General features: G+C 50.1%; 1 protein-coding gene across 2 annotated transcripts in view; it reads right to left on the reverse strand.

Annotated features, from left to right (window-relative positions):
- Positions 1–23,714, reverse strand: part of Trim67 (tripartite motif containing 67) — a 36,145-nt gene extending 12,431 nt beyond the window's left edge. For both annotated transcript variants that reach the window (XM_052728064.1, XM_052728063.1), the window contains exons 1-3: positions 19,443–23,714; positions 2,631–2,726; positions 808–930 (exon numbers count right to left, since the gene is read on the reverse strand). In XM_052728064.1, the coding sequence (XP_052584024.1) occupies positions 808–930; positions 2,631–2,726; positions 19,443–20,450 (1,227 nt within the window). In that variant the 5' untranslated portion in view covers positions 20,451–23,714. The remainder of the gene's footprint in view (positions 1–807; positions 931–2,630; positions 2,727–19,442) is intronic.
- Positions 23,715–24,170: the final 456 nt, after the last annotated feature.

Raw genomic sequence — 24,170 nt, forward strand, 5'->3', positions numbered from 1 at the left:
CAGGGATACATAGTAAGCCACTATCTCAAAAAACAAACAGATAAACTAAAATAGTGTTTTCTGAGATGGAGATGTAGTTCAGTTGGTAGAGTGCCTTGTCTGGCATGGCTGAAGCTCTGGGTAATCTGTCCAAGCATGATATACATGCCTAAAATCCCAGAACTTGGGAGGTGGAATCAGGAAGACAGTAGTTCAAGGTCATTCTCAGCTACATAGCAAATTTGAGGCCAGCCTGGGCCACACAAGACCCTCTCTAAAAGGAAAGCAAGTGTTTTCTAATTCACTTAGATGCCTCTGGCACAGAGCTCCTTGGAACCACTTCGGGTCTTTCTCAGCTTCTGCCCGAGCCAGGAACTTAGCGCTACATAAGGGACATGACTCAATGTCCCTCAGCAGAGCCTGGCCACACACATCATTGCTGAGCATGGATACATGAGATGATGTAAGAGTCTGAAGAAGGAGACAGTGCTGGAGACCTGAGCAGAGCCTGACTGTTTCTGTCGCTGTCCACACCTACTAGGCAAGATGAGAGAAGGCCCCACCCCCCTAACAGACACAGGAGCCCAGAGCAAGTGGGAGAGGGGAGACGGCTCTGAAGACAGCAGGATGCTGTGGGGCGCCTGGCTTTGGAGACTGCTTGAGAGTACTCCCTGACTCCTGAGTGTTGCTGAACCAGCCAACTCAGAGCCTCCCAGCCACATCCGTTCACTCACTCGCCTAAGACCATCCTGTGCGTAAGGCAGTGCCGCCCTCTGTTGGGTGCAGGTGACGTCATAGGGGTAGAGGACCAGGTCACTCAGTTCTTACCTTCAGCTTGTGCTCCCTCTCTTTGGTCACCTTGGTGAGCAGCTTGGCTTTCTGCCGGGTCAGTGCATCCACCAGGGCATCACACTGTGCCACCAGGCAAGCTTCATAGTCCAATCCATTTTCCTGGGGAAGCAGAGGACTGTGATGAGGAGGGGCTGGCCTCTGTGGTCCAGAGGAGACAGCTCCTCTCAGAGCTCTCGATACTGTTTCTAAGTTGGGGGCAGCATGAATCGTGAGTGGGCATCAAGGAAGAGTTCCCCGAACCGTGACGCAGCCACACGGTGACACAGCCTGTCGTCTGTTCGTAGAACATTGTTAGTGCCGTGGAAAAGCGGTCATGGGAGATGGGTAAAAGGGAAAAGCCTGGGTGAGGTGTGGCGTGCCTGTCATCCCAGCCCCTGAGAGGCGTTGGCAGGAAGAGCTTGACCTGAAGGCTAGCCCAGAGACCTTGTCTTTAAAAAGGGGGAAGGAGGGAGAAGAGGAAGAAAGAAAACGGGACAGTAGTGGTTCACAGAATAATCCCATATACAATGAGTGTGTGTGTGTATATGTGTGTGCATATGTGTGACTGAGTATCTATATGTGTGTATACATATATGTGTGTGTATGGTTGTGTGCATATGTATGTACAGATGTGTGTATGTGACAAGCACGGTCACCTCAGATGAGGGATGCTGGTGAGCTTTTTTTCAGCTCTGTCTTCCGTACTCTCTAAAATCTCTGTACCATACACTTTGTTTTTATAATCCAAAAAAGTAAAGTAAACAAAAGAGTGTGAGTCTGTCTGCCTCAGTTTCCAGGTCTCCAGGATCTGGGTAGATTCTAAATTGTCCTCCTGGATCATATTCTGAATCATAAGCCCCAGGACCACACCGTGTGGCTGTGTTTGAAGCCAGAAGTTAAAATGAGGCCATCAGGGTGGCCCCAGTCCAATCCAAATGGTGTCCTTATAAGAAGAAGAAATCAGGACACAGACACACACAGAGGGACAGCCAGTGAGGACACAGGGAGTACTACCATCTGCAAGCCAGGCAGAGAGGCCTCAGGAAGAGCTAGGTGACCTTGGGCTTGCAGCCTCTGGACTGAATCCATTTCTGTTGCTGCCTCTGCTCCATCTCTGATCTCTTACGGTGACATTCAGAGAAAACTAATACATCTTGTGTTCATGGAACATCAGAGCCCTGTGACTTGAGACTCCCTGTGGGAGTCAGGCAGGGTGGGCGTCATATGCCTGTCATCTTAGCACTTTTAAGACTAAGGTCAGCTTAGGCTTTGTAATAAGACCCTGTATAAGTAATAAAGATAATAGTAATAACAATAATTGTTTAAAGGAGGAGGAAAGGTAGGGGAGAAAAAGGAGGGTAAAGAAGAAAGATTCAGGGCACTTAGTCCTTTCCTCTGGCAAGGCATAGAAATGCTCCAGGCTTTCCTCTGTGCAGGTGGACCCTTCTGCGTGTGCACACGGGTGAACTCTCTCTCCCTTGCACATAGCTCACTGAAGTGAGACGCACTGATTTCTGTGTGTTTTTCAGGCTCAGTGTGGGACATAGCACAGACACTCAGATAACGTATTTGCTTAGGGAACGAGGTGTTTCTGTTTCGCTGCACTGGTTACACAGGCACGTCTAAGTACAAAAGATGTTATCTGCATGTCAACGGACTGAGAGTGGCACTTTCAGCACCCAGGACAGTACAACCAGACAGGCCAACCCTCTAAAAAAAAACCATTGCTGAAAATCACTTGTCCCAAGACCAGCCCTCCCTTTTCTCTGTGTATTTGACAAACAGCCCACACTGTCTGTCCAGCACCAGAGTCTGCTCACCTGGATCTGCTGCAGTATGTTCTTGAGCTGAACCAGAAACTCCTTCGCCTCTTTGGCCTTATCTGAAACCCCATTTAGGGCCTGAGACAGCTGGGCCTGGAAAAGACATCATATGATGGAGAAGCTAGTTAGCGTAGAAGGCATGTACCTGCATCCATCATGATAGCCTGTGCTTGCAAGAGAGGCTAAACTGGTCCCACCAGTAAGTTGTCCTCACTTAAAAAGAGGCTGTGGCCGACTCGCAAGCCATACAATACATGCCTGTTTCCCATTTGTTGTTGATGCTGTTTACTTGAGGGGCGGAGAGGGAAACTCTGGAGCTTGTACATGCTAAGTAGGTACTCTATCACAGAGCTACATCCCTGGGCCAACATGTATCTGTTTCCCAGCAGGCCTTGGTGAGTTGTTCTAGTTTCAAAAGCAGTGTAGGGGAGGAGGCACGTGTTTGGCTTGCCATTCCCGGTTACAGTCCATCATTGTGGGGAAGTCAGGGCAGGAACAAAGAACACCACATCCACAGTTAAGAGCACAGAGAGTAAATGCAGGGATGCGTGCTCACTTGCTTTCAGCTAGCTTCTTCTTCTTATACAGTCCAGGACTCTTTGCCTAGGAAATGGTGCTGTCCACAGTGGACTAAGTCTTCCCACATTAATTAGCTTAATTAAGACACCACCACCACCACCACCACACAGAGAGATGCCAACCCAATGTAAGTGATCCCTCATTAACAGACTCTCTTCCCAGGGATTCTAGGTATGTCAGGTTGACACTTGAAACTACCCAGCACCTAAGTGTTAACTAGTCCACACTCTGCCAGCTGACCCCAAAGCTGCATTCAAGATAAGAGAGCTAATTGTTTGAAACTAACAGCCTGCCCCCCGATGGCTACAGTGCTTTGGACAAGAAGACAAATGGGCCTTTGCCTGGCCAGTCCCCTCTCCTCCTGCCACAGACAGATCTGTCTCCCATCAGTAGTATTGTAAATATTTCAGACCCCAGTCAGGCTCCACCCTCTACCTACCTACACCCCAATACAGTCACCTTTTCTGTCACTGAGGACAGGGTGAGCTCCCAAACCCCCCATCTATGAGTTAACCTGAGCCATATTTTTTCAGAGTAAAAAATATTGAGCCACCAGGCAGTCAGTGGTGGCACATGCCTTTAATCCCAACACTCAGGAGGCAGAGGCAGGCAGTTATCTGAGTTCGAGGCCAGCCTGGTCTACAAATTGAGTTCCAGGACAACAAGGACTAAACAGAGAAACTCTGTCTTGAAAAACAAAAACAAAAACAAAAAAATGTTGAGCATGGAACAAAACTGAACCAGAAAAGCCAGGTCCTCCCTTCCTCCCCTCCTTCCCTCCTCACCCCCTTTTCTTCCTGTGTCAGCTCAGATGCCACTGTTTGTCGAGCCCATGAACCAATCCCATACTTCCCTTCCTCTGCTCTTCATAACTGTCTTTTGTAACTGCCCAACTTAGAAGGCTCAACATCCCCGCTTCCCTCCGAGGACAGCAGCCACCTCGGACGGGGGGTCCCTAGGAGTCACAGCTGAGCTCCTAGGCAGAACTGAAAAGTATGCGATTAGAGTCAGTATCCCCTGCAGGAATGAGCCAATGGATGTGATGCTAGACTGTCCCATGGTTCTCTGATGGGTCCTGAAGAGGGGATCAGCACCCAGGAACTTTCTTAGAAATAGTCTTCTGTTCTACCCCAGAGACACCCGAGGGAAGCCCAGGAGTCTAGGCCTAACACTCCCTTCAAGAGCCTCTGCTGCAGTCTGAGACCGACCCACCAGCCTGTGAGAGGTGGCCTCAAGAAACCTTGTGTGTATAAAGTGACACTAGACGCAGATCTAAAGACCCACTAAAGGCCACTCAGGGAAAGAGGAAGCACCTAGTCCCACGAGCACCAAGCATACGAGCCAAGTGAAGGTGTGGGCTGTGACCTCAGAGAAAGCTGGAAGCTGCCTTCAAGACAGAAACCAAGCTGGGCGTGGTGACCCATGCCTGTCATCCTAATACTCAGTAGGATGAGGCTCACAAGTTCACAGGTCACAACAATGGATCACAAGTTCAAGGTCAGCCTGGCCCATATGGTGACACTCTGTCTCAGTAATAATATAAGTCCATAAAATCAAACAAAATGAAAACTGACCAGATCTCCAAGCAGAACAGTTTCAGACAACCATCCTAAAGTGATCGTCAATCAAGGAGATGAATGGCCTGTCAGGTTTTTTTGGTTTTTTTTTTTTTTTTTTTTTTTTTTTTTGGTTTTTCAAGACAGGGTTTGTCTGTGTAGCTTTGAGCCTTTCCTGGATCTCACTCTGTAGACCAGGCTGGCCTCGAACTCACAGAGATCTGCCTACCTCTGCCTCCCGAGTGCTGGGATTAAAGGCGTGCACCAACACCGCCTGGCGCCTGTCAGTTTTGTACCTGAAACCAGCTACATCTGGCCTGGAAACCATCCTTCATATCCTTCCTAAGGTCCTCATGAGCAGCCATCTCATGTCCAACAGCCTCTAAGACTAGTCACCCACTGGTCCACCGGATGGGATTAGTGGGCAGGGTAGCTGCTGGTCAGGCTTTGAGGGAGACCAATTCAGAGGTTTGAATGCAGGTGTTTTGGGGGCAACCATAGGAGCCAAGACCTAAGAAACAGCTGAGTATGGTGGTTTACACCTGTAAACCCAGCACTCAGGAAGCTGAGACAGGAGGATAGCTGTGAGTTCAATGCTAGCCTGAGTTACATAATAAACTCCAGGCAGCCTGTGCTATAGAATGAGACAGAGTCTCAACCAACCAAACAAATAAAGAGATAGAGACAGCCAGCTTTGTGTCACTCTGTTTGATATGCCATATGTTGCAAGGGTCTGCAGTCCCCTGAAATGGATTCTTTCCTCTCTGTCTTGTCTGGTCTTGGTCCAGCCTGGTTGAGGGAGACCCTGTCCTCAGCAGTCCTTGCCTTCACTAGACTCTCCTCCTGGGTTGACTTTTCCTCTGACTAAATTGTTTGGTTTTGAGAATTGGAGACTTTGCTTGTCTCCTCTAATAAATATTTGTGGAACAAATGGTTTATTTTTGCTTGGACAGCAGGTCAGGTAAGTTTCTAAACTGTACAGAGAATCCGCAGTGAGGAGCTGAGATCCACCTTGGCTTTGCACTCGCCATGAGTATTAAGATGGCCCTGAGTTCCACTTTTGATACTTGGACCACAAGGACCCTCATTTACCATCAGGCTGCTGAAAACGTTACCAGGCAGATATGCCCTGACAAGTGCTGATATCTTAAACCAGTGACTCTCAACCTTCCTAATGCTGCAACCCTTAATACAGTTCCTCATGCTGTGGTGACCCCCCCTCCCAAGCATAAAAATTACTTTCATTGCTACTTCATAACTGTAATTTTTCTACTGTTATGAATCATAATGTAAATATCTGATATGCAGTATATCTGATATGTGACCCCTGTGAAAGGGTCATTTGACCCCCAAGGGGTCTTGACCCACAGTTTGAGAACCACTGTTAAAACCATCAGCTTTAATCCTAGCACTAGGGAGGCAGAGGCAAACCAAACTCTGTAAGTTCAAGGCCAGCCTGGTCTACAGAGTTAGCTCTAGGACAGCCTGGGCTACACAAAGAAACCCTGTCTTAAAGCCAGACGGTGGTGGCGCATGCCTTTAATCCCAGCACTTGGGAGGCAGAGCCAGGTGGATTTCTGTGAGTTCGAGGCCAACCTGGGCTACAGAGTGAGTTCCAGGAAAGGCACCAAAGCTACACAGAGAAACCCTGTCTCGAAAAAACAAAAAACAAAAAAAAGGAAAGAAAGAAAAGAAAAACAAAACAAAAAACTCAAAAACCAAAAAGCCATCACTTCCGAAGGCCTTTGCCACATTTTACTGGAGCAGGAGAAACAGAATGCAAGCAAAATTCAACTACCTAGGAAAATGTCCAGAATACAGATGCCTGTGGCCATGCTCAGTTTTCATGTGGGTGCTGAGAATGTGAGCCCAGTCCTCATGCTCACATGGTGAGCACTCCACCCACAGAGTCATCTCCCCAGTCATGGTCTTTGCTCTTTTTCTTGTCCTTTCAGCTGTCACAGTGACAAAAAGTCTGACATATTCACATGGGAGAACCATCTAAAGACCGGAGTTCCACTACTACCATCCATGGAACTACCGGACCAGATCTTTTCTGGATCCTCGGGAGCACACCTTGGTCTCGGCCTCGAGTCCCAGCAGAGTGGAGGAGGATCTGCTGGTCTAAACCACCTGGTTTGCACTGACATAGCTGGTCACTCCAGCCAATGAACCCATTTGGGTCCAGTCTTTCTTTCAGCACCAGCTCTTCATGAATATTCACAGGATGGAATCACGCCGCACATGCACTTTGTCCACATAACACAAGCAGACATCGACCTTCCAGAGAAGAGGCCAAGGTCCGGTACTTTCAGGATGAGTCAGAACCCCAGAAAACCAAGTGTTCTGCAAGTAGGATGGCACCCTGCCAACTCTTTCTGATTAATCCACATCCAGCCTTTCCTGAGACGGACAGAGGCTAGGAAACTAACTGGAATTCCAATTGAACCGGCTCTTTGGGGTTCAATCCTGTTTCCATTACATTGTTCAGTGGCAGACCCTGAGGTTGGAACAGCTCTCTTTAGGCAGTCACTGAATGTGGCATGGCTGGGAGTCGGGGGGGGGGGGGGGGGAGGGGGGGGACGGGGGGGGGGGGGGACAGGACAGGGAAGCAGTCTCCGCCGCTCTCAGCCTCTATACTTGTAGTAACAATCATGACAATGACAGTGACGGTGCCTTTCCTTACGTGATACGTGGCATACATTGTGTTAAGTCATTAAAGTGCATTGTCTCTGGGCTGGCGAGATCGCTCAGTGGGTAAAGTCCTTGCTGTGCAGGCCTGGGGACCTGAGTTTGGGTCCCCAGCACCTAGGTAAAAGCCGAGTATCTGTAACCCCAGTGCTGGGGGGTGGGTAAAAGGCAGACCCCTGGAGCTCACTGGCCAGCCAGCCTGGCGCAGTCAACGAGCTGCAAGCTCAGTGGTCTCAAAAAACAAAGTGGAAAGCCATTGAGGAACTTACCAGATGTGGACCTCTGGCCTCTACAATCACCTCAATACAAGTGTACTAGAACGCACAAGTGCACACACCATCACAAGCGTGTACATACACAAGAGAAAAGTGCACACAAGAAAAGTGCATTGTCTTGTTTAATACAAATGGCAAAAGGCTGAATTCTACAATCATCATCCCTGTAACCAGCTTCCTCTGCTTGCCCACACCTCCTCTGTCCATGAGGCATTCCAATAAGCTGGTCCAGCAAATTTACCCAGTGTATTCTCTGGGTCAAGAAGAAGCATGTCACATCAGCATTTCCCAGCTGGCTCCTGTCATCTCGTGAGATCAGCTGATTGCTTCTGACACAGATAAAAGAGAAATCAGAGGCAGGCAGGCAGGCAGGCAGGAATGGAGGGACTGGGGTGGGGGGTGGGGAGGAGGGATGGAGGAAGGGAGGGATGGAGGAAGGGAGTGGAAGACAGAAAAGGATGGGGGAGGTGGAGAGGGAGATAAAGAAGGAGAGGGATCAAGAGAGGAAGAGGGGGAGGGGAAGGAGGGAAGAGGGTAGACAGGCAGGCAGGCAGGAGGGGTGAACCAGCAGCGAGCTCAGAGTGCATTGAAATATGCACTTGGAAAGATACATGATTGGTCTACTTGTCTTTTCACACACAGTCCCCTAGAATGACCCTTCCTTTGTGAGTCTCTCTGCTCTATGAGTCAATGAGCAGCTAATAGTGTCTGCTCTGAAATAATAATCTATGGTATTGACATTAGCATACATCCCAGGGTTACAGCTTATTCATTACTCAATAAAGGTTCTTTTGGCCTCCTGAGTGCCGGCTGCTCTGCTGGGTACTGGGAGTACAAAGACACAATAAGGCATGATCCTTGCTCACGGGATCCTTCAATTCCGCTGTTATTTCTGTGTGTGGTGGATACAGATAGCTCAGAAATGAAGAGATCGTGTCAGGCCCTGTCAGCTGCACGGCATCATTGGCAGGTGTGAATAACAAGAGTCTAATCAAGATGGAGTTCTATTATTAAAGCAGGTTCCAGTATTAGAATAAGCGCCCATTGGAGGCCTTGAGAACGGCCAACTGGTGGGAAAGCAAAGTAAAAATGAGCACCAGTCACACTTACTGAGCAGATAGCAGCTCAGGCCATGCCCCACCAGCAACAAGAACAAGCCTGGTTGGGGAAGAATGGGCACAAACCCTGCATGGGAATCTCAACCTTAACCAAGAAGCTAGACCCATGCCAAGCAGAGATAGGCAAGGATCTCGTCACCCAAACCAAAACAGCTTTTTTAGGATCATGCAGGTTATAGTTTTAGTATCCTGAAACCAAGATGACCTCTCTATGATCAGGCTAGCTCAAGCATTGGTATCTCAAAACCAAAATATCCTGTCTAGGATTAGGTCTTGGAAACTATAATAGAATTGCTTCCGTGACAATAATGACTAATGAAGAATTTGTCTCAGTTCATCTCTGTGGTCAAATCACACAACTAATAAATAAATAAATAAATAAATAAATAAATAAATAAATAGCATCTGTCTCACAGCTTAGATTCCATCCTTTCCCATCCACATCCCTCTACTCCACTGAAGCCTGACTTCCGGGTGCCCTCACTCCTCAGTGTTTTACACTGAGAATTTGTTGTATATTTTGTTTGTGTTTGTGCCTGGAGATCAGAGGGCAGAGCTAGCCACTAACTAACCATAGAGGCCAGGCCGTGGTGGCACACACCTTTAATCCTAGCACTTAGGAGGAGGAAGCAGGAAGATCAGGTGTTCTAGGCCACAGGAGACTGAACCAGCCTAAAAGAGAAACAGAGCCAGGTGGTGGTGGTGCACACCTTTAATCCCAGCCCTAGGGAGGTGGAGACAGGAATATATGGTGGGTGGAGACCGGATCTCAGCACCTATTTTGTCTGAGAATTCATAGAGGTTAAGAAGTCTCTAGTGGCTGCTGCTCTGCTTCTCTGATCTTTCAGCTTTCACCCTCAATATCTGACTCTGGGTTTTTATTGATAAGACTAATTAGGATCACTTTTCAAGAAATGGCTCCATGCATGTTCAGTAGCATGTGCTGCTGCTGTTCTCCTTCCTTCCTTCCTTCCTTCCTTCCTTCCTTCCTTCCTTCCTTCCTTCCTTCTTTCCTTCCTTCCTTCCTTCCTCCTCCTCCTCTTCCTCTCCTCCTCCTCCTCCTCCTCCTCCTCCTCCTCCTCCTCCTCTTCTTCTTATTGGCTTTTTGAGACAGATTTTCTCTGTGTAGCCTTGGCTGTCCTTGAACTCACTCTGTACACCAGTCTGGCTTTGAATTCAGAGATCCACCTGCCTCTGCCACACCAGTGATTGGATTAAAAGTGTCAAAGGACAAACAGGTGTCATTCCTCAGGCACCTTCCTTCAACATTTTTGTTTGAGACAAAGTCTCCTATTGGCCTGGAACTTAGTCGAGACTAAGCTGGCTGGCTAATGAGCTAAGGGGATCTGCCTACCTCAGCCTCCCATTTCACAGTTGCTAGGATTACAAATGCATGCCACCATACCAGATAAAATTCGGGTTCTTACCCTTGCAAAGTGAGCATGTTACTGACTGAGCCACCTCCCAGTCCCTCTGCTGAGATTTTTGCCCTTTTAGGGAAGATAACATCTCCTCCTGAAACCTTGGTGCTTAGGACACTGGTGGTCATGACTCTCTAGTGGGCAGATTGCAGCATAGACCCTCCTGAGGCATAACTCAACAAAGGATGTGATGGCAAAGAGCTACAGTCAGCTCTGCTTAAAACAAGAAGTGCCAGCAGCAGCTGATAGCCGTGTAGACACACACAGCTCAGTTCGTAAACAGTCATCCAGATGGCGGTGATCTGCTGAGTGCCAGCAGGGCTTCACTCTCCCTCTAGGAAACCTTTGTGGTTAATCACATTTCATTAATCTCCTAGTTTTGTAGACATCACCTAATAAACTAGAATCAAAGACTGGGGATTGGGTTAAGGCCAAGTATTTGCCTAGCACAGCCTAGACCTAATTTTTCAAAGCGATCATTATTATTATTATTATTAATGTGTATTGCATCTGAATGTGTGTATGTGCAAGTGAGTGTGCCCAAGGAGACCAGTAGAAGGGGTCAGATGTCCTGGATCTGGAGTTACAGATGTTTGTGAGCCACTGGATGGAAATGCCACCACCACTCAGCTGTAAGAGTATTTTTTACATACAAGAGGAGAGATGGCCACCCCTGCAAGACAACAAATAAATCACAAGCCCAGGCTGATTTTTCAAACTTGTGTCAATCCTCCTGCCTCAGCCTCTTGAATGCTGAGATTACAGATGTATGCCGCTCTGCCCAGCTGAACATTCTCTTACTTACATCTTTGCTTACATCTTGATTATTCCCTTAGGTTAAAAATATAGGCACAAGGCCACATGCTGGGTGTAATCCCAGCACTCCTACGGGAGAAAGGAGGCATAGAGATAGGAGAATCACTTGAAACTCCCAGGCCAGCTAACCTGGAGTGTGTGTGCAGCATCGTGGCAGAAACCTTTGGGGACCAAAATGCCTTTGGGGACCACCCTAGGCATTTCGGGATGGGGGGTTGGGTTTTGTTGGAACAGCTACTCTTGTTGACCTTGACCAATGATCATTGATGGCTGCTTTTGGAAGGACTGAGTGGGTGTGGTAGATGCCAGGTAGCCTGTAAAACTAAAACTAGTCAGCGTATAGCCTTTTCAGAAGAACACTTTTGACCTGGCTGTTGGTAGTGCAGCCAGCAATTCTGCACAGTTCCCTATCCTGGGAACTTGTTGGACATGCAGGGCTCCATGGAAGCCTGGCCCACTCAGGATCTATGTTTCAAAAACCCTAATAGGGCTGAATATGGGGATCTAAAGTCCTGGGTCTGTGGTTGTCACTGAAGGTCATATGAGAAGTAGGTACGTTCCTTAGAAATGGACTCCTGGGCAGCTAGGCTTCTGGAAGTTCGGACCCCGTGTTCAGGTGGCTCTGAGTGCTGGGTAACAATAGGGAGTTCAGGGATCCTGGCCTGGAGAGGGTGGGATATTGCTGCCAGGTTGTGGGAGGGCACAGGGGTGAGACTTTTGCGGCTTTCCTGGGATTGAAAAGAAACTGGTTTGATATTGATGCTTTGGGTTTCCTTTCACTTGTACCTCAGTTGTCCTTGAAAGACAGGGAAGATTCCTCATCCACAGTGAGAAGACTGTCAAATACTGGGGGAAGTCACAAAGGTCACAATTGGAAGGTCAGCAAATCCCAACAGTAGAGAAGGTCAGCTTGCCTTCTCCACTGGGAATCCCCAAAGTCTTTTTACCTCACACACTGTGGAAAGATAGGGTTCATGTGTCCCAGGCTGACCACAAACTCAGTTTGTAGCTAAGGATGACCTTGAACTCCTGATCCTCCTGCCTCCAGTCTGAGTGCTGTAATGACAGCTACCGGCCATCTGCTTTAGGGGGTGCTAAGGCTTGAACCCAGGTTTTGGTTGGTGCCAGGTAAGCACTCCACCAATGGAGCTGCATCTCTTTGGTTGTATCTTCTCATCAACTATGTCAACCTTACAGACTGCCGCCTCTTCACTGTCAGATGGGGAAACCTGAGGTGAAGGGGTTTAGTAAACTTGGAGGGCAAGGCATAAAATGAATTTGTTAAAATGGCCCATCAGGAAGCTGGGCAGTGGTAGTGCACGCCTTTGATCCCAGCATTTGGGAGGCAGAGGCAGGCGGATCTCTGTGAGTTCAAAAGCCAGCATGATCTACAAAGCAAGTTCCAGGACCACCAGGGCGGAAACACAGAGAAACCCTGTCTCGGAAAACAATAAAACAAACAAACAAACCAAAAGCCAAAAAATACTCTTTTACAAAATTGATCAGACCAGCTGCTGAGGACCACCATTCCATTGGAAGAGTCTCAAGGCCAGAGAGGATAGAACCCAGACTTTACTAGTTTTTTTGGATCACACTGTCCCTTGCTCCATGGGGCCAGCTCACTGGGCATCAGTGATGTGTTCTCTAATGCTATTATGTCCTATGCCTATCCAAGAACTCTTGACCAGACCTTGACAGCATTCTACTGCCTTTCCACCTCAGCTCCAGAATCAACACCTATCCTTTTCTTCCATGTTGAGCAGGTCTCAAATACCAGGATGACCTTGAACTTCTGATCTAGCTGCCTCCACCTCCCACATACTGGGATTATAGGCTTGTATCACTATGTCCAGTTATGTGGCACTCAGGATTCTTGCTCACCACTCATCCAGGGCTTTGTGTGTGGTAAGCAAGCACTCTACCAACTGAGGTATAGATCCAGTCTGTCTTCCTTTCCTCCCTCCCTTCCTCTCCTCTCTTCCCCCTCTCTCTTTCTTGGCAGGGTCTCTCTATGCAGCCCAGGCTGGCTTGAATTCTGGAAAGCTGGGATCAGAGACCTGCACCACCACACCTGTCACGTCTAAAGTTTCCAGGCAGGGCTGAGCACCTTCATTCTGAAGGGCACTGTCCTCCCTGAAGCAGGGATTTCAGACATGGCTAGGAAGCACTGAAGCCCAGAACAACCTTTCACTCCTTGTTGAAGTAGGGTGGTGGTGCAGGCTGAAGCCCTGCTACCAGTGGCCCAGAGGTAATCCTCCCTAGAATGACTCACATCAGAAGTTCTTTGAGAGGGTTACTCCACTCCCAGGAGCACCATATAAAAATGTGTTTAGACAAGACCTACAGGTTCCCACACTGTTTTAAAAGGTGATAATCAGCAGATCTCAGTGTCACCTAATGTCTCCTTACTTGAGAACCACTAATCAGATGACAAGCTGCAATCATGCCATAGAAAAATTAGCACAGCTGTGTGGAAGGCATCTCCAGCCTTGGAAACTCAGGGACATGCTGCTGGCAGCCCACCTAGGCTGTGATGTGTGATGTCACGTTGTGATAAAAACAACAGGAAAGAACCTAAGACTCTAAGGTTCACTGGGAAACTTACACCACCACAGTGGGAGTCTGAAGCGGAGGCTCTGCTTCACCTTTCGGAAGTGGCCCTCCCACAACTCATCCGGTGCTCTCATGCCTAACGCCAAAGCTAGACACCGTGCTCAGTTGTGTTCTCTCTTCATGCCCCCACCCGAGTCCCAAGTAAGATTTTCATTTTGCTTTGCACATGGAAGTGGGTGTGCTTTCATATGGGTGTGTACACATGTATATATGGATGTGTATAAAGATGTGTGTGGAGGTCAGAAGCCAACATTGGGTGTTTTTCTTTGACTGTGCTCCCCATTATTTTTTGAGATGGAGTCTGGTATTAACTGGTTTGACTAGGCTAACTGGCCAGCCAGCCCTAGGACCCTCTCATCTCTACTTCTCTAGTGCAGAGGTTACAGATATATGCTGCTATACAACTTTTTATTTTTTTTTAACCCAGGTGCTGGGGATCTGAACTCAAGTCTTCATGCTTTCACTGGGCCATGTTTCTAGACCTTTGTTTGGTTTTGGATTGTGTGTGTGTGTGTGTGTTTATGGGTACATGTGAAGAGGTATGTATGCATATGTGTGTGCATGCAGGTGGTGGAAGGAAATATATATATGCATATGTGTGTGCATGAAGGTGGTGGAGAAGGTATATATGCATATATGTATGTGCATGCACGTGGTGGAGAAGGAATAATGCATCTATGTGTATGCATGCAGGTAGTAGAAGAGTGTGTATATATATATATATATGTATGTATATATATTCATACACGTGTGCATGCAGGAGGTAGGGGGTATATATGCATCTATGTGTGTACATGCAGGTGGAGGCCAGAGAACAACCCCAGGTATTACTCTCAGGAGCCCTCCACCCTGTTTTAAAACAAGTTCTTTCACTGGTCTGGAGCTCTCCAAGTAGGCTAGGCTAGCTGGTCAGAGAGGCCCAAGGATTTTCTTATCCCTACCTCCCCTCTCCCCCAGCACTGAGATTACAGGTGCAGAGCACCACACCTGGTTTTTTATGTTGGATGCTGGGGATCAAACCCAGGTCTTCATAGTCACAAGGCAAGCGCTTTGCCCACAGAACCATCTTTCACAGAGCTATCTTCTTCCCCAGTGAAATCCTCCACACTCTGTAGTTTCCCTTGAAGCCAAGGAAGGAGAGGAGAGCCTGCTTTCTTTCTTTTTCATTGTGTCTCTTCTGTAATTGGGAGGATGCCCTAGGTCCCGGAGGCTGGAGCACTAGGCACAAGCTTCAAACTCAAGATCTGTACAGTCATATTCCCACGGGTGGCACTGCCCATAGTGCAGGGCAGAGACTCATGTGTTTCCTGTGTGTCCTCATTACTAAGCAGAATAATTGAGCTTGAGGAGAGCAACATTTGTTAAACTGCTATTGTCACCAAGCCAGGGATGACCATTGATTTTCCCCTGCACAACCTTGGACCCTGAAACCTTAGCTTGTTATCAAGTTCACTGTTCTATACAAGACACTTCCTCTCTCTTATGAATTCAAATTCTCACCCCAGCTCCCTGGTTTGCAATCTTTTTTTTTTCTTTCTGAGACAGGGTTTCTCTGTGTAGCTTTGGAGTCTGTCTTGGAACTCTGTAGATCAGGCTGGCCTCAAACTCACAGAGATCTACCTGTCTCTGCCTCCCGAGTGCTGGGATTAAAGGCGTGCACCACCATTGCCCGAGTGCAATCTTTAACACTATAAGTGTTTGGGTTAACAGGACCCTAAATTAGTCTTGGCCATCTAGTCTATGAAAACATAAAAGCTCATGAAATCTGAATGGGAGATTTCAAACCTAAACTTCTTTTTTAAAAATTGTGTGTATAGGTGCATGTGGATATGTGCATGTGAGTGCTAGTGACTGAGAAGGCCAGAAGAGGACACTAGATTCCTTGCAGCTGAAATTACAGGGGATTGTGAGCTGACTGCTGTGGGTGCTGGGAACCAAACTTTGATCCTCTGCAAGAACAATACATTCTTAATCACTGAGTTATCTTTGGGTCCTCTGCAAGAGCTGCAGGTGATCTTAACTTCTGAACTGTCTCTCCATGCCAGATTTCTTAATTTATAAAATGATGTCTACTCACCTAAGAGACAAAACAAGAAAGGCAGCTATACTGACTACCATGCAATATGCAACAGAAGGTAGTGTGGAGGACAATCATTCTGGGCAAGGATTCTCAGTCATTAAAGTATAAACAATAACCAAAAGAGATGAGGAGACCATCTCTTCATATCCCCAGAACCTATATAGGCTGAGTGTGGCAATACATGCCTGTGATCATGGTGCTAGGGAGGCACAGATAGGAGGATCCCAGGGACTCACTGACCAGTCATTTTGGCCCATCAGTGAACTCCAGCTTCAGCGAGAGACTTTGTCTTAGAATGCAAGGCAGAGATTAATGGAGGAAGACAGTGGACATCAATCTTTGCCCTCCACAAGAGGATACACAAGTGTGCACCCATACACATGTGCACCCACAAACACATAAATACAATAAAATGAATAAACAAAATTTGAAAAGAAGCATATGAAGGCTGGCAAGATGGGAAATGGCCTGGTAAATAAAGGCACTTGCTGTCAAGCTTGATGACCTAACTAAGCTCCTTCCAAGGAACCCATATGGTGGAAGGAGAGAACCAACTCCTAAAAGTTGTCTTCATACTAATAGAATCAAACCATAGCATGCACAAGTGCGCGTGCGTGCGCGCGCGCGCGCGCGCGCGCGCACACACACACACACACACACACACACACACAGAATAACAAAACAAATGTAGCTGGGCAGTGGTGGCACATGCCTTTAATCCCAACACTTGGGAGGCAGAGGCAGGAGAGTCTCTGTGAGTTTGGGGCCAGCCTGGTCTACAGAATGAGTTCCAGGACAGCCAGGGCTACCCACAGAGAAACCCTGTCTTGAAAAATACCCCCAAAATTAAAAAAAAATACAAATTAAAGAAAATTGAAATAAATTCAGTCACTGGTTGATGCTTTTTCCAAGTCAATGAAGCTGAAAGAACAGGGTGCTGCTGCCCTGTAGCATTCTGCAAATTCATGGGTTAAGCATAAGTACCCTAAATAGCAAATGACACTTAATGGCTTGAGTACCACGCTGGAGGAGGTTATGCACAGAGAATTAAACTTAACCCATCCCACAAGAATCCAAACTAGATGTTATTTCCAGTGGTTTCAAAGTTAAAGTAGCTTAAGCCCACACAGCTAGTAGCTTGCAAGGCTGAGATGTGGAACCAAGGCTGCGGGACCCTACAGCAGGGCTTCGTTCCAGGAGTACATAGGAGGGCCGGATCACTGAGAGAGAGATTTCTCATTTGCACTCAGGATCACTAGATGTGGTGGAAGCCAAATTTCCAGACCTTTCAGTGTCGGGAGGAGCTATGGTTGGAAACACACATTGGCCCTGCTGAGAATCCCTGCTCTAGGACTAAGGATCTGACCGCACATCTACTAAACACATTTCCTTCTACAAGGCAGATTTTCAAAGGGTTCTCTGCTTACCTTTTTCTATATATATATATTTTTTTGTTTTGGTTTTTCGAGACAGGGTTTCTCTGTGTAGTTTTGCGCCTTTTCCTGGAACTCACTTGGTAGCCCAGGCTGGCCTCGAACTCACAGAGATCCGCCTGGCTCTGCCTCCCGAGTGCTGGGATTAAAGGCGTGCGCCACCACCGCCCGGCTATATTTTTCATTTAAAAAATGTCGCTGTTTGTTGTGGTTTACAGCTGTAATCCCAGCACTCAGGAGGATGAAAAGAGGATTTTTGTAAGTTCAGTGCCAGCCTGAACTAAACAAAACTCCTCAGCAAGGGGCGGTGGTGGCTCATACCTTTAGTTCCAGCACTTGGGAGGCAGAGACAGGCGGACCTATGTGAGTTCAAGGCCAGCCCGATCTACAGAGTGAGTTCCAGGACAGCCAGGGGCTGTTACACAGAGAAACCCTATCTTAAAAAAACAAAACAAAACAAACAAAAAAACCAAACTCCTCTAAATATTAAATTATCATAACAACATATGTTTATTGTAACAGTTGAAAGTATAAAAGTAACTATGTGTTCCACCTAGATAAGCCACATCTCTATTTGGCTGCTCTGGCTGTTTGTAGTTCATATAAGGTGCCTTGGCAAGCTATCTTTCTTTCTTTTTTTTTTTTTTTTTTTTTTTTTTTTTTTTTTTTTTTTGGTTTTTCGACACAGGGTTTCTCAGTGTAGTTTTGTGCCTGTCCTGGATCTCGCTCCATAGACAAGGCTGGCCTCGAACTCACAGAGATCCGCCTGGCTCTGCGCCACCACCGCCCGGTATCACACAATAGTTCTTGTTGGACAGTCTGGGCACCCCTTACATCTTCCAGGGTGGATTTCTGAAGGTTGGGTGCATGAAATGCAGCCTCTTTAACGGTCCAGGAACAAGTGACTCTAATCTGCAAGTGTAAAGAGGCATTGAGGCCCCTCACACAGACTGTCTGGTAGAATGTCAGGTGAGGAAGTGACCTGATCTTGCCTGGATGGCTGGTGAATGGCCCAGCCCAGGCAGACTGTCACGCTTTTTCTCTTGCCCTGTGTCAGAGAAGAGAGCATGCTGCCCGGCATAAGTGGCCAACAGGGGCACTCCCAGAGCAAATCCCGGGGGTGGGGGGAGGCTGTAGGCAGATGTGTTTGGTCTCTTAGTAAGAACTTGGTCTGCCATTCTTCCACAGCTTCAGTATCAGAGCCTTGGGCAAGAGAAGGACTCTGGGGAAAACCACACTACCTTCTTGAAGGACACACCCAAAATCTCTTGCATAGCCCAAGAGGTATTGCCTCTTTTCTACAGGCTGAAAGGAATTTTGGGAATAGAGCAAGCTGGAAACTAATCAAAGGAAGAGACATTTCTTCTCTGGAAGCTGAAAAGGAAGAAGTGAATCTGCTCAGTGAAGCTGATGGAGGCTATGTGGAACCAGGACAAGCTGAGCCCTGGGTGCTCCAGGGTGTTTGAGCCGGGTGCTGCCTCCCCGCCTTGGCAGCAGATTCAAAGAAGACCGAAGATGGGTTCCTACAGCCAGCTGGTAACACTTGCACTTTAAAACTTATTTCTCCCTTGGAAGAAGGGAGTCCTGACAGTGTGCCTTATACTTTAAGAGTGAGAGCCCTGCTTTTGTGTTTTGGCAACCCTTTTTGAAGAATAGGAAAGTCTCAGAGAGGAAACTTAACAAGTCATTTTCATAACCCACCCATCCAACACCCAGTGTGGGTACCTAATCCACTGAGTATTGGCCAGATGGTGACTGCTGGAATCCTTGGAAGGGTAGATGGATGGATGGATGGATGGATGGATGGATGGATGGATGGATGGGTGGGTGGGTTTTTGGATGCATACATGCATGCATTCATGAACACATGGATGGATAGATCTGTGAACATGCTGATGGATAGACAGATGCACGCATGCATATGTGAATGCATGCATAAGTGTATGGAGGGATGGATGGAAGCATGCATGGATGAATGGATGAATGTATGGATAGATAGATGAATGCATAGGTGGATGGAGGGCTGAATGGAAGCATGCATGGATGAAGAGACTTATGCATGGGCAGATGGATGCATGCATAGATGGATGGAAGGATAAATATGTGGGTGGATGGATGGATGGATTCCTATTTGACCCTCAGGCCCACCCTCCCACAGTTTCCCAAGAGGCTAGGAGACTCTTTTGACTTCTACCCTGGTTGACATCCACGCACAGCTAGTGCTCACCTTGTGCTGCTTCCACGTTGCCCCGAGCGGCTTCACCTCGTGTTTGCCGTGTCTGCCTTCCTCCAGGCACAGGTAGCACACCGGGCTCCGACAGCTCACGCAGTACATGCTGTAGTTCTCCATTTCGTGCTCGGGGCAGGTGGGGAACTTTCGCGGCACGCTGGCCCCGGCACCCCCTGGGCTCCTGCATCCTCCTGCGCTGGGGCCGGTGGATGTGCCGGCTGAAGCAGGGGTAGCCTCTGGGGGTGCGGGCGGCGGCGGGGGCTGAACTAGCCGATGCTTAGCGAAAGGGCCCCGGGACGGGTGGCATTTGAGCTGGCAGGTGGCGCAATAGAGCACGTCGCATTGCTCGCAAAGAGTGGCTGCCGGCTCCGGTGGGGTGCGGTCGCACAGCTGGCAGATGGCCACCGCCGGGGCTGCAGACGCCCCCGCAGCAACCCCACGGCCCTGCTGGTACCGCTGCACTATGCCCTCCAGCAGCCGGTTGCGCTGGAAGCCTCGCAGGCCGCGGTGATCCAGGGAGGCGCTGCGGTGGCACTGCGGGCAGGTGATGGAGCTGGAGGACGAGCAGAGTGAGGAGCAGGCAGCGCCCCGGGCCGCGGCGGCAGAAGAGCCGGGGGGCGCTGGCACCATGGGCAGCACGCGGACTCCATTGGGGGACTTGAGGCTGGGGGTGTAGGAGCCATAACCGCTGTCAGTCTCGCTGTACAAGCTCAGCTTGTCCGCGTGGTCTCCACCACCGGCCGCCCCGCCGCCCAGGCCTCCAGCTGTGCCAGCTCCAGCGCCTCCGCAGGTCGCGCCGGCCGCAGCGTCCTGATCCGGAGGGGGCGCGGCGGCGGCGGAGGCACCCCGCGAAAGCAGGAGCGGTGGGGGCAGGTGCTGCTCGCCGTCCGGGGTCTGGACCGCGATGGTGCGGGCGCATGGCAGGCAGACATTGTGCGAGCAGGGCAAGATGATGGGCTCCCGGAACAGGGAGCCGCACACAGGGCATTTCAGCTCCTCCTCCATCGCCGCGCCCGCGGCCCGAGCCGCTCGGGACCAGCGAAGAATGGTCAGGCTCCGAAGACAAGCGCAGCCGGGCGGGCGAGGTCAGCGCTGCTGAGACGGGAGGCGGGGGCATTACACGGGCATGCTGTCTTCACCCGCGGGGGGCACGCCCCTCTCTGTCCTCAGGCCACCGCCCTAAGAAGCTTGGTCTCCAGAGAAGGGAGGGGTCCTCACCTCCTGCGGGCGAGGCTCCCGCACCAGAGGCGGCCGTCTGAAGGTGGCGGGCAGCCCTCGAGGTGGCCTCTGAGGTTGTCCGGGTGATGAATCAGCAGCAGCGGCGCCGTCCGGATACCTCGTGCCTCCCCTTCGTGCAGGATCAGTGTCCCGCTGCTGTCAGCCAGCGAGGCTACTGAGCTAGGCTCCGCATCGTCGTGGCCGGGAGTCTTCTCCGAGCGCCCCGCCCCTACCCAGCTCTTGGCAGAAGCGCGAGCGGCTGGGCCAGGACTGGTTCAGCACCACCAGACGGCGGACAGCGCCCGCGAGCCGGAGGAGAAGGAGTCAGCGCCGACTCCCGGTGCGCACCGCCAGCCAGGCGGCTGCGCTCCCGCGGCCACCTCGGCGTCCTCGGGCCCGGAGGTCGTCGCCGTCCCGCTCCCCGGCCGCCGCTCTCGGAGCTGCCTCTTCGCAGGCCGGAACTGACCCGCGTCCCCGACTCGTCTCGCCAGCTCCGATTCCTGCGGCGCCCCTGACCTTGGCCGCACCACGCTGCAGCGGCGGGCGGGGAGCGAGCGCCCGCTGGCTCGGGAATCCCCTCCCGGCCCCGCCGCCTCCCGCGCCCGCCGCGCCGAGCGCCCAGGAGTTGTAATTTCCAGAGCGAGAGTAACGGGGCGGGGGGCGGGGAGCCAGGCGTCGGCTCAGCGAATGAGGGCTCGCCTCGCGCGGCTGGCAGTCGGGGGCCGGTCCGAGCGCCTCGCAGGGAGGATCATTGTGGGGAGCAGCTCGCGGTTCGGATGGAGACTGCGTGGCGAATTAGCACGGCGCCCCGCCCCGCCTGCCAAAGCACTCCTGGCCCGCTCCCGCCCTGCCCACTCCCGGCCACCATGAAAGCGTAAACAGCGGCCGCTAAAAGGCCAGTCGCTTGGAAAAAAAAAAGGCCCCGCAGAACAGTGCGACAGTCGCTTCCTAAATCTATTTCCCCGCAAAAGCTTTCCAGGCACAAAATGTCGGACTGCCTCGCGCCGAAGGGCGAGGTTTGATTTACGTATCGCGCCACCAGCCTTTTTGTTTCCTCGGTTCTACCGAGGCGGGTCGTGGACGATGAGGCCCGGAGCGGCGAGGACTCGGCGGGGACACCGTGAAGGTTGCCAGACACAACCTCCCCAGGCTGCTCGCGGGTGGGGAGAGGCAGGAGGCGGCGAGCAGGTGTTGGCTTTATGAATGGGAGATTCCTGCAACGCCGCCGCCCGCGCGCCTGGCGGCCGGGCTCCTCCCGCCATCCGCCCGGCTGTTCCTCTCCTCCGCCGCGCCAGGTAGTGCCAGCTACCCAGAGAAGGGGAGGGCGTGCTGGGCGTGGAGCTAAGGGCGGGCCGGGGAAGGGAAGAGCGCGTGGAGCTAAAGGCGCGCCACGCGGCCCTCTCTTCCTGTGGGATTCACGCTGGCTGGGAACAGACAAGGAAATTGTCGGTTTAAAAAGGATGTGTCAGCCAGCGTGGTGGCTCGTGCTTGTAATTCTAGCACTTGGGAGGCCGAGGCAGAAGGATTGTTATGCGTTCAAAGCCAGCTTGGGCTGCATAGTAATTTCTAAGCTAGTGCGGGTTACATAGTAAGACTCTGCTGGATAAAAACAAACAAAAACATCAACCGTGGTGCAGATCCGCGCTGAAGTGATGCAGGGCCACTGCCAGTGTTTGGAGAGTCAGCGGTAGGGAAGAATGAAGCCAAAGAAGAATGAGGCAGCTGCCTTGGCCTTGGCTCAGTGCCTAAGGGATAAAACATCTGGCGGGAGGGAGGTCTCCGGAAAGGCCATAGCAAAGCACCCCAATAAAGAACCCTGGGGTTCTGCAGCTTTCTTCCACTTTCGCCTCGTCTGGAAAATACTATAATATAATAGCCAAATTTGTTACCGTAAATACAGATGTGGCCTACTTTCCAACCATCTCACTTCAGCTAACTGAATAGCTTACAGAAGCCTGGCTCCATGTTGAAGAGTAGGGCCCTGCCTCTTGCTCCTCGGGAAGCAATGTTGTCCCCAGGTGGGACATGGGGACAGCCCTATCCTGATCTGCTCCTTGTCGATGAAGCCTCAGTCACCAAGTCCTGCCTGCAACGCATTGAAAAACCCTTCAGAAAGTCACCATTGAACCCAAAGTCTAGGAGAGGGACAGCATGGGTTATTGAACGAGCCCTTTCTGCTGAACCCAGCTGTCCAGCTCAGCCCCACCCCTGGTGACCACAATGGAAGTCAGAACCTCCTAAAAGCCTCATGATTCCATAGTGATCAGGGGAACCCTGAGCTCTCCCGGCATCACATACTAGACCCCTTTTTCACAGTGTCATTTTCAGACCAAGGCAGCCTGCTTAGGTTTGGGCAGGGTGGCCCTGCTAACCAGGTATGTGTCCCTCTGCATGAGCAAGGCTTGGCACGAAGCCACGCCTAGCCTGGCGTAGTAAGTAGCCTGCACATAAAATCCTAGCATTTGGAAAACTGCAGAAAGAAAAAAGACGGTCAGTTCCAGGCCAGCCTGGGCTAGAGTGGGACCCCGACTCCACAAACACACACACAAAGAAGCAAGCAAAATTTCTCCTTTGCTTCCTGTACATCAGGATACTCAGGCATCTCCCCAGGCTCTCAGACCCCAATATTGTGTTCTGTAGCCCAAGTCAACTCAGCTATGTGTAAGAGTGGGATACAGGTTCTGCCTGTATAGAGGACTGGCTTCCTGCCATGTCTGCGTGAGAGTCATGGTTCCAGCCAGTTCTGGTGCTTCACACACATAACCGTAATCACTAATGATTGTCACTGTTGTCTATTAAGAATCCTGTCTGCCAGTTGTTTGGCTCGAACTGTTTGGGGGGCACCCAGGCAGGGGGATCAGGCTCTGTCCCTGGTGCATGGGCAGGCTTCTGGGAATCCGGTGCCTGTGGTGTGACACCTTGCACAGCCTTGGTGCAGTGGGAAAGGGCTTGGACCTGCCTAGGCTCAGTGAGCTGGGCTCTGCTGACTCCCCATGGGAGACCTCGATTTGGGGGATGTGGGGATGCAGGGTGGCTTGGGAAAGAGGGTTGGGGGCGTGGGAGGAGGGAGGAGGGGGGTCTGTGGATAGCATGAGGAGTGAGTAGAAAATTTCTTAATAAAGAAAAATAAAAAGAAAAATGGACAAAGGAATTGAATAGACATTCCTGTAAACACACATTAATGACCAATAGGCATATGGGAAAAAATGAGTTCAATGTCACTATTATTAAAGAATTACAAGAAAAACCTAAAAAAAAAAAAAAAAACACCAAGTTCTGTTATTTGTAAAAAATAAAAAAAAGAATCCTGTCTGCTGCAACTGTGCCGTGAACCATGTGTATACAGAGATTGTCGCTTCTGGGGCCCATGAGACCGCACAGTGAGTGAAGTGCTTGCTGAACAAGCCTGCCTACCTGAGTTTGAGCCTCAGAACCCAGGTAAAGGTGGACAGAGGAAACCGACTCCACAAAGTTGTCTTCTGACTTCCACACATAGTACACACACAC

The sequence above is a fragment of the Peromyscus californicus genome, unplaced genomic scaffold, assembly GCF_007827085.1.
Source record: "Peromyscus californicus insignis strain IS unplaced genomic scaffold, ASM782708v3 Scaffold_8__1_contigs__length_139910024, whole genome shotgun sequence".
Taxonomy (NCBI): domain Eukaryota; kingdom Metazoa; phylum Chordata; class Mammalia; order Rodentia; family Cricetidae; genus Peromyscus; species Peromyscus californicus.